This window comes from Panthera leo, chromosome E3 (assembly GCF_018350215.1).
Source record: "Panthera leo isolate Ple1 chromosome E3, P.leo_Ple1_pat1.1, whole genome shotgun sequence".
In the NCBI taxonomy this organism is placed as follows: domain Eukaryota; kingdom Metazoa; phylum Chordata; class Mammalia; order Carnivora; family Felidae; genus Panthera; species Panthera leo.
Window position 1 is genome coordinate 21,564,547 of NC_056694.1, and position 14,793 is coordinate 21,579,339.

The 14,793-nt window shown below is 53.0% G+C and overlaps 1 protein-coding gene across 2 annotated transcripts in view; it reads right to left on the bottom strand.

The window, feature by feature from the left end:
• Positions 1–5,798: 5,798 nt before the first annotated feature.
• SLC5A11 (solute carrier family 5 member 11) overlaps positions 5,799–14,793 on the bottom strand; it is a 38,797-nt gene continuing 29,802 nt past the window's right edge. Inside the window, exons 9-14 of one of the 2 annotated variants that reach the window (XM_042921564.1) lie at positions 11,480–11,587; positions 10,988–11,068; positions 8,857–9,025; positions 8,240–8,455; positions 7,421–7,592; positions 5,799–6,062 (exon numbers count right to left, since the gene is read on the bottom strand). In XM_042921564.1, the coding sequence (XP_042777498.1) occupies positions 5,857–6,062; positions 7,421–7,592; positions 8,240–8,455; positions 8,857–9,025; positions 10,988–11,068; positions 11,480–11,587 (952 nt within the window). In that variant the 3' untranslated portion in view covers positions 5,799–5,856. Of the gene's footprint in view, positions 6,063–7,420; positions 7,593–8,239; positions 8,456–8,856; positions 9,026–10,987; positions 11,139–11,479; positions 11,588–14,793 lie in introns of both variants that reach the window. The other variant, XM_042921563.1, reaches the window with a different exon arrangement.

Sequence of the window (14,793 nt, forward strand, 5' to 3'; positions counted from 1 at the left end):
CTGCTGTCAGCACAGAGGCTGCTTCAGATCCTCTGTTCCCCCCTCTCTCTGCCCCTCCCTTTGTCGCATTCTCTTTCTCTCAAAAATAAACATTGAAAAAAAAAAAAACACTGACACATCAAAACTAAGCACTGGACAAACAGAAAATAAGAAAGTATTTTTGAAAAAATAGGTACCTATAAACCCATGTCCCCCTGTATCTTAAATTTATATTCACTTAAGGCTCCCTCTCCCCCATCCCCCCTTTGCTGTAGACCAAGCTCCTTGCAGAAAGCAAGAGGCTCGGTGTCGGTTGCCCATCAGCATCGAGCCCCTTCCCCGGGGAGCCCACTGTCCATAATCCGGCATCTGTGCAGCACCTCGGAGATGCCGCGGAGCCTGAGCTGGCACTCAGGGGAAGCTGGGACACCGTGCTTGCCGAGGAGATGGCGCTGGTGCCTGGGGACCGGGAAGGTCCACGGTGGACAGTTCTCTCCAGAGCGGCACATGCCTTTTATTATTGCTGGCTCCAAAATACAACACAGACCCTCTTTATTTTAAGAATGTTTTGGTTTTCACTCTCCTTTGTTGGTAATGATCTCCCAACCCCAACAGCTCCAATCTAAAGAAAAATGATGGTTATGCGTGTCAAAGGTGAATACCAGACCAAGGCCAGTGCGCATCTTCCTGAATGGGGGAGGACCAGAGTGGGGTGTGGGCGGCTTGGCTTGCATTCGGAGCTGTAACCGCATCATGGTGGAAGCATCTCCAAGGTCCCACAGAGACGTGATTACTCCTGCTGGGAGAGTCGCCACCTTGCCGTCCCCTTCTCCTGGCACTAACACCGCCAGAGAGCAGGAGAGGTCTTGTGATTTAAACTCACGGTGGCCATCCTGCTCATCCAGGAAGGTGCTGGTGTCTGAGAAGATGGTGCCGGTCATCTGCCCCTTCAGATGGTTTCCTTCCCTTCTCTACGGAATGCTTTCTCATAGAATGTTCTAGCCCTGTGTGCTCAGGCCTTCTCTTCCTGCTCCCCTGCCCACAGCGACACCGGGGTCATGGCCCTATTCCTGACTGACACACGTTGCATTCAGGACCCATCTGTCCTGTTCTTAATCCAGCATTTGGAGACCACGGGGGGTCAGCGCAGGCCTCTGGCGGCCTGACTCTGCTTGGTCCTACTCTGTGAATCCCCAGGAGTTTAGATGCAGCTGGACCAAGGAAATCCCTGGGGGCTCCACGGATGGACCCTTGTCCCTCTCTTGGGACTGTAGCTCCCAGTGAGTCTCACACATGCTCATAGCTGAAGGTCTGAAGGCGATCCTTCTCTGGCTTCTCTACCTGACGTCTGTTCCCACCATTTCCCCACCAGCGCCGTGGCCCTGGTGGTCTGCAACCGAACTTCAGAGACTCCACCCTGTCTCACAGACTGTTCTGCCGTCTCTTGGCTCCAGGGCCCCAGGTGACATCAGTGACTCACGGTCTAGAGTCTTACATCCCACTGGGTAGCAGCAGCTCACTGACGGATGTTTCTAAACCAGTGGCCCCCACTGATATCATGGTGGCGGAGCTAGGGACGGGGAAAGATCCGGCACAGCAAAGCCAAAGGCAGAAAGTGGCCTGAGCTACCTCAGCTGCCAGCTAAGGGGAGCCAGGCAAAAAGTGGGGTGGTGTCGGGGCACCTCTCTCTGGAAGCCATTTCTGGGGGTGTCTCGGTAGTCCCCTTGCCACCCACAGCCCATCTGGGTCCTGAGGCCATTCTGCACTTCCTGCCCTCAGAGCCACACAATAAATTCCTTTTGTGTTTTTTGCATCAGCTTTCTTGGGTTCGTTTCTGTTACTGACAACCAAATGGCCCCTACTTGATGCACTTCCTAAAAGAAGCTGTCCCCCTCTGCTCACTCAGGGACACAGCTGTACAGACCCCTTGTGGCTCCATGGGCGAACTTTCCTTTCCATACTCCCTGCCACCTCCCCCTTTGTGTCTCCCACACGTTGACGAGCCATACACAGTGTGTCAGTTCTCCATTGCTACGCGACAGACGCCCACAGACTTGGCAACCTAAAACGACACACACGTATCACCTCCCAGCTTCTGTGGGTCAGGAGTCCAGGCACAGCTCAGCGGGGCCTCCACATAGGGTCTCACAGGCCGCTGTCAAGGTGCTGGCCAGGGTCAGGGTCTCATCTGGAGGTTCAACTGGGGAGGGATCCACACCTAAGCTCCCTTGTGGTTGTAGGACCACAAGGTCTGAGAGCCCTGGCTTCTTGCTGGCCCACACCTGGAGGTCCCCCTCAGCTCTTAGAGGCTTCCTACAGCCCCTCGACTCATTGGCTTCCCCAGTGTGGCCGCTAGTGCATCAGACCAGCAAAGACAGTCTCCAGGATGCATCTGCTGGCAAGACGGTCTTACGTGATGTGATGTAACCACCGACTGATATCCCGTCACCTCCACCATGTTCAACTGGTCAGTAGACGGTTGTGGGTCTGTCCACCATCAAGGGGAGAGGACTATACAAGGACACGAAAACCAGGAGGTGGGGATCGTCGAGGGTCACCTTAGGGTCTACACCACACACATGAGAATGTCATCACAAATGACACATGTGGGGCAACATTCGAACCAACTATTCTTTTGAGAGAACCAAAAAAGTCATCAGCGTTCTGTTTTCACCCTCTCTACTTGTATCTGAATGGAGTCTTTATGCACATCAATAAATTAGATTTGAATGACCAAAAAATTGTTTGCATGTCAGTTCATGATAGGGACCCCGCATTTGTATGTTTACACAAGGACCCTCAGAATTGAAGCCTGGTCTTCTACATAATTGCTGGGTGTCCTCCAAGTAAATACTGAGGGCTCGCTCTTCCATGTGCTGGCCCAGACCCTGGGGACCCAACCTGAGCCACACAAGCATGGCCCTGGCTGCCGGGGAAACTGGCAGACGAACCCAGGACACGCACCAGGGTGTGGAGAGGGAGGAGCCACGGGCAGGTGGAGGCGGGCCCTGCAGACAGAAGGACAGCTGGTGAAGTAGATGCCTCAGAGGCAGGGAGCCGGGCTGAGAGGTGAGGAGGAGCTGGAGCACCAAGGGCCTCGTCCAGTTGTCCAGGGCAGTTGGGAGCCGCTGAGGGAGCCATGGTGGGGGCGAAGGGGGGTGGCAGTCCCCGTGGTTTGTAGTTTAGACCCCTGCGGCTGTGACCGCGGGGAATGGACTAGAGCAGGGGCCAGACTGCTTGGCAGGGGACCCCAGGAGAAGAGCTGATTCAGGCCCAGATTTAGGTGGAGGTGGCGGGAAGGGGGGCCAGCGGACAGAGGAACACATCCTTAGGGAGGCAGAGGTGGCCCCGTTTGCCAACCGACTGTCCCGAAGGTGAGCGCCAATGCAAAGGGCGGCCCTGCAGACCCTTCGTTGTCTGTGGTCGAGGTTGCACTGACTGGCCATTTGGTCCCCTGCACAAGCTCAGACCTCGGGGGCTGAATCTGTGCAGGGCTAGTGGGTATTCCTTCCTGGTCCCCGGGCAGGGGTGGGCAGTCAGGCCGGGGCAGGGCTGCGGAGGCCCTCCACCTGTGCGTTCGCCAGGCACTGTGCTAGGTGTCCGTGTGACAGACTTTACCCTTGTGGAACTTTCACTCCAGTTGGGAAGACAGTTAAGGAACCCATGATGATGTGTGATACCTGCTTTGAAGGCACATGCCCTAATGGGCCTGAGTGGGATGATCCCAGAAGGCTTCCCGGAGGAAGTGGTGTTTAAGCAGACGCTAGGAGTTAGGCAGAAGAAGGAGGAGGGGTAGGTTAGGTGGAGGGAAGAGCAGACAGATATAACCGGACTTCCGGGACCCACCGTGCACCAGCCCTGCGCTTGGCCCAGCGGTGGGGAACCCCGAGAGTGACGTGGACTTAGCCTGTGAGGGGAGAGGGTCAGAGTCGAAGCCGCGGAGAGGCCTGGCCATCAGGGGTTATTCCCATCAGGGAACGTGGACTTCATCCTGCGAGCCTGGGAAAGTCACCGAAGGGACCTACGCAGAACAGTGGCTTGATCAGATCCGCTCTCTCTGCCTGTGGGTGGACAGTGAGCGAGGCGAGAGGCAGGAAGGCCAGTGGGGAGGCTGTGGCAGTGATCCGGGGGAGATGGCCGTGGCCTGCTCGAAACGCAGCTCCGACCCCGACCAGCAGCAGCAGAGATCTCTGGGGCCTGGCGGAGGGGCAGCGCGGGGGAGCTCAGGACCCCAGCAGGGCCTGCCGGGCCTCCCCTCCCCACCTTTGGCCCCTGGAGAAGGATGTTCGGCCCCCTGGAGCCCACTCGCCTCAGACGTCGTCTCAGGCTCTTGCCAGCAACACGCTGGCGAGGAGCTCCCCGCAAAGTTTGGGGTGTGCCTCCGCCCACGGATCAGCGTGGCAAGGCCCGGCCTCCGACAAGGCTGCCCCCAGGTACCGAGGGCAACGACACACTGAGCGACTGAGCCGATGGCTCCTCGGCCCCCGGTTTCCTGTCCATGTTCCTCTCAAGTGTGGAAACCGGGGTCCCCTGTGAGACTCCTGTTCCCCAGCCCTGTCACGCCAGCAAGTGGTTCCCATCCACCCTGCCAGCCCCCTCTGTCCCGGGACTGGAATCCTCGCTCATGGCGCCGGGCCGCCCCAGAGGTGGGCTCCCGGCTAGCTCTGGAGGTCTGCCCTCCCTCTAAGCCGTGCGTGGGGCCAACAGCCCGGACCGGAGATCCCATCAGACCCCACGAGGGCCCAGAACACAGACTTGAGGATGGCCGACCCAGCCCGGGACACGGTGGCTTTGCCCCTGGGCCAGCAGAGATTCGCTGTGGACAGACTTGTCCATCCTTCCGGCCGCTTGTTTGAGGGGAAGCAGCACGTGGACGACGAAGCAGAGAAAAGGCTCCGCCAGTGCTTGGAAAGGGCGCGCAGTTCCCGGATTTTCTTCAAGCACAAGATTCCAGGGCGCCGCCTGGCCCACTTCCCGGGGATCTCAGGGAGGAGCAGCCCTGCAGTGAGAAAGCGCTGGGGACCGGCCGCTGCTTCCCCCAAAGCCCGCCAGCGTGGAAGGCAAGCGGTGGGACGCAGGTCCCGGTCCCCGCACGTCGAAGGGAGCGGGAGAAGGTTAAGGGCTAGCGCTCGGCCGGGCCGGTGTGGCAGCTGCTGGGCTGGGAGGCCTTGGGGGTGTCTTAGCTTCTTTATCCCTCTGAATGTCGTTCTTGGTGTTCCACGACAGGTAAGAAGAGTGAACAGCCCTTTGAGAAAAGGAACCGTTTACACTTTTTTCCCCCAGATTCAAACCGCCATTGCTTTTTTATGTTTTTAAGTTTATTTGTTTTTGAGAGAGAGCAAGAAAGGGAGGGGCAGAGAGCTGGAGAGAGAGAATTCCAAGCAGGCTCCACACTGTCAGCAAGAGCCCAATGCCCACTGTGGGGCTCGAACCCACAAAGCCATGAGATTGTGACCTGAGCCGAAATCAACAGACACTTAACCGAGGTGCTTAACCGACAGCAACCCAGCAATCCATTGCCTTTGAAGAAGGTGCCTCACCCTGGATTTCAGCTCGGGCACCATCTCCCCAGCTTCGTGGGTTCGAGCCCTGCATCTGGCTCATGCTGACAGTGTGGAGCCTGCTTGGGATTCTCTCTCTCTCCCTCTCTCTCTCTCTGCCCCTCCCTTGCTTGCTCTCTCTCAAAAATGAATACATAAACTAGAGAAAGAAGAAGAAGAAGAAGAAAAGAGCTCGGTGTCATGTTGGAAATGCCCCGGAGGAACTCCCATGAAGCCTCGTGGTAAACAAACAAAGCTTTATTACTTGTCTTCTCTCATTACAAAAACAGGGCATGGAAAATAAACCGAGAGCTCGGACCCCTGGGTTCACCCCACGTTAAGCAAAGTAGCCCCAGACAAAGACGGCACAGGTAACGCACACGATGAGGTTGATGTCCAGAAGGGTTTTCACGGGGGGGTTTTCTTCCAAGGAGACGATGACGGGTTCCACTTTGCTGGGGGGCTCCTCCTTGCCCCGGCTCTCCATCCCACAGAGCCACAGGATGGCCCGTACCACTCTGGACTGCTCTGGGGTCGTGTCACCTAGAAGAACCCAAAGGAAGGTCATAAGGATGGGCTGTGCGTCCGGGAGAAGACACCAAGGGGACCAACCAGATGTGTTCCGCACATAGTAACAAATACTTGGTGTATCTCTCGTGTCTCTTGAAATGCACGGCCTCCTGGATCTATACTTGAGTTTCCCCTGTTAGGCTGATGTGGACACATAGCCACAGTGTGTATGCATGTGTGTGCATGTATGTGTGTGTGTGTGCATGTATGTGTGTGTGTGTGTATATATATATATATATATATATATATATATATATATATATAACAGGGCCACGCGTGATGATGAACAACAGCCCACAGCCTCAGGGTCATGGAGGCAATAGGGGCTGGTGGGGACTTTGGCTAATTGAAGGGCCCATCCCAGGTCTTAAGGCGCCCGCTTTACAAGCTCCAGATGTCAGTCGTGCAGACACGTGGGCCCAGTGTTGTTACAATCTCCCCATTTTCCAAGAGAAGACAGATATCTGGAATTTTACATGCAATCTCCCGATTTTTAAATGCTAAGTCACATTTCATTACAATGGCAGGTGGGCTAAACCACAGTATGTCTGCAAGCTGCCAGTTTGGAACGAGTGTAATGTAGAGAATGCCAGTAGTATTCCAGCCTACCTTGTGGGATTTCGAGAGGATTAGGTGAGCCATGTTCTAGCAGGCGCTCAGCAAGTGTTTGCTGCTATTGCTTCCCAGCGAGGTATCTGATGAAAGCTACTGAGGGGCGCCTGGGGAGCTCAGTGGGTTAAGTGTTTGACTTTTGATTTCAGCTCAGGACACAATCTCGTGGTGTGTGAGTTCGAGCCCTGCATCAGGCTCCATGCTGATGGTGCAGAGGCTGCCTGGGATTCCTTCTCTCTCTCTCTCTCTCTCTCTGAGCCTCCCCCCATTCATTCTCTCTCTCTCTCTCTCAAAATAAATAAACTTAGGGGCGCCTGGGTGGCTCAGTCGGCTAAGCGTCCAACTTCAGCTCAGGTCATGATCTCACAGTTCGTGGGTTCAAGCTTTGCATTGGGCTCTGTGCTGACAGCTCAGAGCCTAGAGCCTGCTTCAGATTCTGTGTGTGTGTCTCCCTCTCTCTCTGCCCCTCCCCCACTCACACTGTCTCTCTCTCCTTCAAAAATAAACATTAAAAAAAATTTTTTTTAAAAAACACTAACTAAAGGAAAGAAAGAAAGTTACTGAAGAACCCACTTGCAAGGCTGGACATTAGGAGTCAGGCGGTGCTAAAATTTCAATTCTGCCCCTTCTCTGGCTTATGATTTGGTAGAAAAATTCCCCCCTGAAACAGAGAATTCTTCCTGGGCTTCTTCAACTGTAACCGAGGAGAGACCACTCACAGCTGTGGGGTTTGGATATGTTTTCTTGAATCATCTCCAACTGGATGGTGGTGATGCTGGTCTCGGGGGTCCCATTCTGAGAGACGGGAAGAGGCAGGGGAGTTGCTGGTGGGAGTGGCTGTTCCTTCTGGACCATGGGGTCATGACGAGTAAACCAGGTCAGGCGGCTTACCTAAGGAGCAGCGATGGATTAGGAGATTGGGGTCCCCTGCTCGACCCCGCGTTCAGCTTCATGTCTGAGAATGTCCCCGGCCTGGCCCTGTCACTGCACCTACCACGAGCTCCACTCCCTGCACTCTTCAGAAGCAGTGGGCATATTTCCCCCACGATACCCCCAGGTTATTTCAGCAGCCTCAGTTCTGTTGGGACCTCCCCCCACCCCTCCCTCATTCCAGCCCCCAGGGCTTAACCCCAGCCCGGGAATCTGGGGGGACCCGCCCGTGAGCCACTCAGCACATATATTTCTCTAGCTACAGGGACTGAATTGGTTCGCAGATACATGTGTCGAGCCGACTCCATCGATGGGAATCGGGAGCTTTGCCAGAAATGCTGGGATGAACATGTTTCTGCTATTGCTTAATGAATATAAGAGAAGATAAAAGCCTTAGAAGCTGGCAGGCCCCTGTGGTGCCTACAAATAGAGGCAGAAATAAGGATGGATTCTGATGATCCTCAGTCCTGAATCAGGCTGTCCCTCAGGCCTAACCCTGGATGTCCCAGCTTTTTGAACAGTCGAACCCTCTTTGTTAAGGCCAGCGTGGGTGCGTCTGCTCACGGCACAGGGTCTCCGTGGTTACACGGTACCAAACCCAAATGTACCATTTCCTTGGAGGGTGGCTCCGTGAACCAGCTCACAACGGACACCGTGATCAGAGTAACCGCGGACAGAATCATGGAGAAGTAGAGGTAGTGGACATGCTTCACCACGGCGGGGCGGTCATCTGGCTGGTCACACCGAGGCTGCGTGTAAACGAAGTCCAAGGCCAGCCGAATCAAGCCTAGGAGAAGGCCCAAGATCAGACCTGAGAAAGCACCCTGTAAATCAGAGCAAGGCCATCTTAGAGACGTCCAAGGTTAAGGGGCGGCCGGCCTGGGCCTCTGCGGACCTCGACCTCGACCTCGACAAGCCGTCCTCAAGAGCTTGGCTCTCTAGGGACGGTCGATGCACACGTCAGTGATTTGAAAGGACTGCAAGTTACTCAGCTGTTTATCTTTCACACGCGACTAATCATTTATGCATAATTCACTCCTTGTTAACTCGGCTCCCCCGTCTAGTGACGGAATGCATCAACACAGAACCCCCATCGCTGCTTTGCAAAGGCCGGGTGGCACCCTCCCCATGCCTCCCTCCACAGAAACGCATCCCCGGAAACGCCACCCACGCCCTCACGGGGCGGCGCTAGCTTCTCGCGTGGCGGGGACTCGTCCAGAGCTACCTTTTCATTGGTCCGCTTCCAGAAACATCCCATGATGAAGACCACAGCCACAGGCGGCTGCAGGTAGGAGCTGATTGACTGGATGTAAATGAAGAGCTGGCCCCCCTGGCTGGCCTGAACCACGGGGATCCAGAGGATGGAGATCAGCACCAACAACAACACAAACACCCTGACAGCAGGCCAAGAGAGACCCTGGTTAGTATGCCTCCCGGGATGCTTACTGCTGTCTCTTGTTAACAGCTCTATTGGGGTAGAATTTTCACACCATAAGATTCACCCATCGCAAGTGTACAATCCCAGAACTTCGGGTAACACAATCAAGATTCAGAGCATCCATTGCTGGGGTGCCCAGGTGGCTCAGTCGTTCGAACGTCCCACTTCGGCTCAGGTCATGATCTCATAGCTCGTGAGTTCGAGCCCCACCTCGGGTTTTCTGCTGTCAGCACTGAGCCCACTTCAGAGCCTCCGTTCCCCTCTCTCTCTCTGCGCCTCCCCTGCTCACGCTGTCTCCCTCAAAAATAAACATTAAAAAAAAAAAACCTGCCAAACTGTTTTAAACAGTTGGACCGTTTTACATTCCTACCTGTAGTGCTATGAAAGTTGCTATTTCTCTACCTCCGTGTCTGTCTCTCTTTTTTTAATGTTTATTTATTTTTGAGACGTGCGCAAGTGGAAGAGGGGCAGAGAGGGAGACAGAGGATCTGAAGCGGGCTTTGCACTGACAGCAGAGAGCCCGATGTGGGCCTCAAACCCACAGATCACGACCTGAGCTGAAGTCGGACGCTCGACCAACTGAGCCTCCTTGCCTTTTTGATTACAGCCATTCTAGGGGGTGTGTAGCTTTCTAGGGGTACAGTCTCATTTTGTAGATTGATCTAGATCGCAGATCCTTTGTCAGCTACACGGCTTGCAAATATTTTCTCCTCATCTGTGGCGTCTCCTCTCATTGCCTTGATGGTGTCCTTTGAAGTGAAAAACTTTTAGCTTTTGATGAAGTCTAATGTATTACGATTATTTTTTCTTTTCTGGGTTATGCTGTCTGTGTCTGACCTAAGAATGCTTTCACTAAACCAAGACTGAGACAGCCCTCCGGGCTCCAAGATGCCTTATTAGCATGTATTTTACATAAAATTTGCATACCATTCATTTTGGCCACTTCCGTTCCCCCCACTAGACTTCAGCACCTTGCAAAAAGCCTTGATAGAAAAGCCTTCCCTGAGGGGGTGCCTGGGTAGCTCAGTGGGTAGAGTGTCTGACTTCGGCTCAGATCATGATCTCACAGTTTGTGAGCCTGAGCCCCGCGTCGGGCTCCATGCTGACAGCACAGAGCCTGGAACCTGCTTCGGATTCTGTGTCTCCCTCTGTCTGCTCCTCCCCCGCTCACGTTCTGTCTCTCTCTGCCTCTCTCTCTCTCAAAAATAAATAAACATTAAAAAAAAATTTTTTTTAAGGAAAGCCTTCCTGAGTCCCCAGAACCCCATCCCCTTTTTACCAGGCTTTGGGGTCCCACCCAGTCCAGGCTGGGGACTCCTCCTCTGAATGTTTACATCTCCTGGCTCCTGATCATAGCACTCATTGGGGTTGTAATTTCCTCTTATTTTTTTAATTAAAAAAAAAACGTTTATGCATTTATTTTGAGAGAGAGCACGTGAGCAGGGGAGGGGCAGAGACAAGAGGGACAGAGAGAATCCCAAGCAGGCTCCATGCCATCAGCACAGAACCCAATGTGGGGGTCGATCCCACGAACCATGAGATCGTGACCTGAGCCAAAATCAAGAGTTGGACACTTAACCATCTGAGCCACTCAGGCACTCTGTAATTTGCTTTTTAATTATCCTTTCTCTGTAATTCTCTTCTCTTTAGTTTTGTGAAAGCAAGAACTAAATCTTTGCTTTGCACTGCTGTGCGCCCGGCCACCTGGCACATAGTAGGTGCTCAGGGAACGTCTCTTGGATGAGTGACTTCTCTGCACGCAGAGTCCTAAGGAACCTCCCCTTTGCCATCAGAGGAGGCTGAGCCTCCAGGATGAGTGGCTGGTGGGGCGTGGCCTCTGGGTGGGCTCAGCTTTCTCCTCCCTGGGTGTGTGAGACTTTTCACTCCCCTCCCCCGGCCCTGCTCGGTACGGCCTTACCTGCCGACAATCATGAGCTCCCTCTCGGACGCCCGGGGCCGGATGCAATTCCAGAGGTCCATGGTGAAGATGGTGCTGGCACTGTTAAAGATGGAGGTGAGGGAGGACATGAGCGCCGCCACCATCACGGCCATCATGAGCCCACGGAGCCCTGGGGGCAAAAGGGAGGTCTATGGGCCTCAGGTTTCTCCTGCTACCGGCTGTTACCTCCACTCCTGACCCCAGGGCCCCAGGCCTGTAGCACCAGCTGATCCCAGTCGGTGCCCCTAGGAGGGGGCAGAACTCAGGGGACCATGAGGAGGGACTGGGGTTGCTTGTGGGGAGTCAGGCGGAGACCCCTGCAGAGCCAGGGCCTGGGTTTTATTCGGGGGCTCTGTGGCTCGGTCCTTCCCACGGCCCTCCCATCTTGTCCCTCCTTCAGGTCAGGGCTCAGCCGAGGCCCTCCTTTGTGGACGCTCCAGGGGACTGCACTCAGGGGAGAGGGGGCATTACCTGTGGGCAGGAGCTCCAGCACAAGTTTGGGGTACGCGATGTCCGAGCAGCCAGAGGGATTGCTGCAGACCTTCAGGCAGGTGTCTGGGTCCGCACAAGCCACTTGATCTGTGGAAGAAACGAGGCCCAGAGTGAGCAGAGCCTCTGAGCCCAGGCCTTGCCAAAACACGGCCCGACTGACGCAGGCCGGCACCAGGAGCCAGGGTTTTTGCATATACCAGCATAGCTCAATGAAATAAAGGAGCCTGGACTCTACACCACGACCTTCTTGTTTAACCTTGCCATCGCTGCAAAACTGGGACGGTCACATAACGATCGTAGCGGGGGTCAGCCGAGGTGACATACGTCATGCGCTTAACACAGTCCGATACAGAGGAAGGGCTGGATGCATTGCAGCTGTTATTACTGTGACCCAAATAAAGCTGACATACACCTAAGCGGCCACTCTCTCCAAGTGTCCTACATCAGGCTGCATCCCCGGATCCCCCAAAAGGGGCCGCAAGCATTTCACATCTTGCCTGCCGTTTGTCGGAGGTGCAAAGGCGAATGCCATTGACTGGCACGTGGCGAGTTATTTTCTAAATCCTTCTTTACCCATCTCCTCAATAGCTTTTTTCATTGTAGGCTCATAACAACCCGACCACGCTGGCTGAGTGTCTCTCCTCCTCTCCCTGTAATTCTGTATCAGGTCTTTTCCCTCCTGGACAGCATTCTAGTCTTCTAGTGTAAATCCATCATGGCTTCCTGGCATCTGTAGTTCTTTCTTTTTTATTTTTAATTTTTTTAATGTTTGTTCATTTTTGAAAGAGAGAGACAGAGCACAAGCAGCGGTGGGACGGAGAGAGAGAGGAGGACACAGAATCTGAAGCAGGCTCCAGGCCCTGAGCTGTCAGCACCGAGCCCGAGGCGGGGCTCGAACTCACGAACTGTGAGATCATGACCTGAGCCGAAGTCAGACACTCAACCGACTGAGCCACCCAGGTGCTCCCTGGCATCTGTAGTTCTTTATGTCTTCCTAGCTTAAGGATGAACACAATCCCAGAAGATGAGCCTAGGTCTCCGGCTCGGAGGACAGAGTGTGTGGCATTGAGTAGGTGCTCAATAAATTTTTATGGGGCCGAGGCTAGCTATCACAGAACTGCTGTTTACTTTTTCATAACCATATGAGGAAGGCAGAGTTTACTTTAACCATTTCACAGATAAGGAACCAGGGCGAGGGACCTGATTATAAACACCTACGTCATGTCAGAGGCAGAGCTGAAACCCAGGTCTCCTGACTCCCAATCCAATTTTTCAGAGGAGGAAGACCAAGAGAGTGTATGTTTTCCATCTTTAATGAGTCAGCCAGTCACTTCATCTGAGGCTCAATCGTGACCACTGGGACCTTCAGAACTCTGTATGGTCTCAATGGTTCGGCACCTGCATCTGAGTGACCTCTTTCCTGTCACCTTGTCACCTTCTGCCTTCCTCAGCTCCGGATATCTGAGCCGACCAATGCTCCTCACCACCGTGCCAACGTCTACCCAACACCTGTCACCTTGGCTGGGCCACTTGTGATCTCTCAAGTCTCCTCTGCCAGATGGACTGAAAACTAACTCCCATGAATCACTCCTGGCCCCCTATTCTCAATCCAAAGGCTTCAGTCCTTTTTCCTCATTTTGAGGGGTGACACTGCTTTTCAGCCCATCTCGAACCTCAGTTTACAAGTGAACATGCAGCCCTCCACTGCCTGTGCCGACTTCCCCCCCACCCCCCGCCCACTCCAATGCAGTTCCAATGTCATGATAACCATTTAGGTGAGGCCTCAAAAGCAGATGTTGGACAGTATACCAGATGAGCTTATATATTCTATATTTTTACCTGCATTAAAACTGCTAATTTAATAAATGTCAAAGGAGACCACGATTTTAAAATGCAAAATGGGGCACCTGGGTGGCTCAACTGGTTAAGCTTCCAACCTCGGCTGAGGTCATGATCTCGCGGTTCGTGGGTTCAAGCCCCGTGTCGGGCTCTGTGCTGACAGCTCTGTTTCAGATTCTGTGCCTCCCTCTCTCTCTGCCCCTCCCCTGCTCACACTCTGTCTCTGTCTCTCTCAAAAATGAATAAAAAAATTTTTTTAAATGCAATATTGTTGCATCTTCCTTTTTGTAACATCAGACCTCAGAAATGGAAATACTCTTGGCCCTTTCATCCACTGGGAAGTCCAAAGTCATACTGGTCTCTATAAAACTTCTCCACACGCTGTCATTTGTCTTCTCAAGGACGGGACCCTTTGCTCCACTAACATCCACCAATGGGTGTTGTGGCCACAACTGATCATACAATTGCTGCGGAATAGAAGTAGATGCCCCCAAAACTCTGGTTCAATCCTTACATAAAATTAAAACTGTAGACCAAAAGTGATATTTGATGAGAAGTCTTGAGCTGAAAACATCTTAAGAAAAATTATTTTGAGAGTTCAAAGTTCTTGGCTTTTTATGACTCCTCTGAGAAGTCTTAAAAGATAAGGAAGTACTGTCATTCCCATGCCCAGAACATGGTAAGGAGCCTCCCAGTCGGGCAAAGGTCTTGTTCACCTTCAAATCCTATGGGCTTTGCTTCTTTTTGTCCAAAAGCCCCTCTCTTCAAGGTACATCTAGAAGAAGAAAGACTCTCCCCGAGATATTTAATTAACTACACAGTTTAACCTTTGGTTGTTAACTTCATGTTGTTTACCCTTCTCGACATGCAACCTTCAACCATGAAATGTGACAGACACAGTTTACAAGGCCATTGTCCTTGTCTGTTCAGCTTAAAGAATCCATAAGGATATTAGTTGGCTCAGCTAAGTTACATGTGGAACCAGCGGCCTGGCAGATCATTAACCCACCATTCAGTAACAACCACCCACATGCCTTAGGTTAATTAATCAACCATTCAGATCTGGGGCAGGTTCTTCTGTCAGACCCTCTGATGTTTGACAAGAAGGATGCTTCTGGCAATGTCAGATCCGAATAACACAAAACCTGTTTCTGAATGCCAACATTCACCGGAGGTTCACTATGGCTCAGGTGCTACAGAGAAAGACAGTACATATACCTTCTCTATATTCTTCACAACTCCATGGGGAAGATGTGGTTATTACCCCTATTTTAAAGACAAGTAAATTGAGGCCCAGAGAGGTGAAAAGGCTTCCCCAAATCATACAGCTAGAAGTATCATGGGTGGGTCTCATTCCCCTAGTGTATTTCCAGGGCTCAGGTGGGACCATTGGCTTTGAAAATGGGTACATTTCTAGACTCGTGTTTTATTGGTTTTGAGGGTGGTTTTGCTTC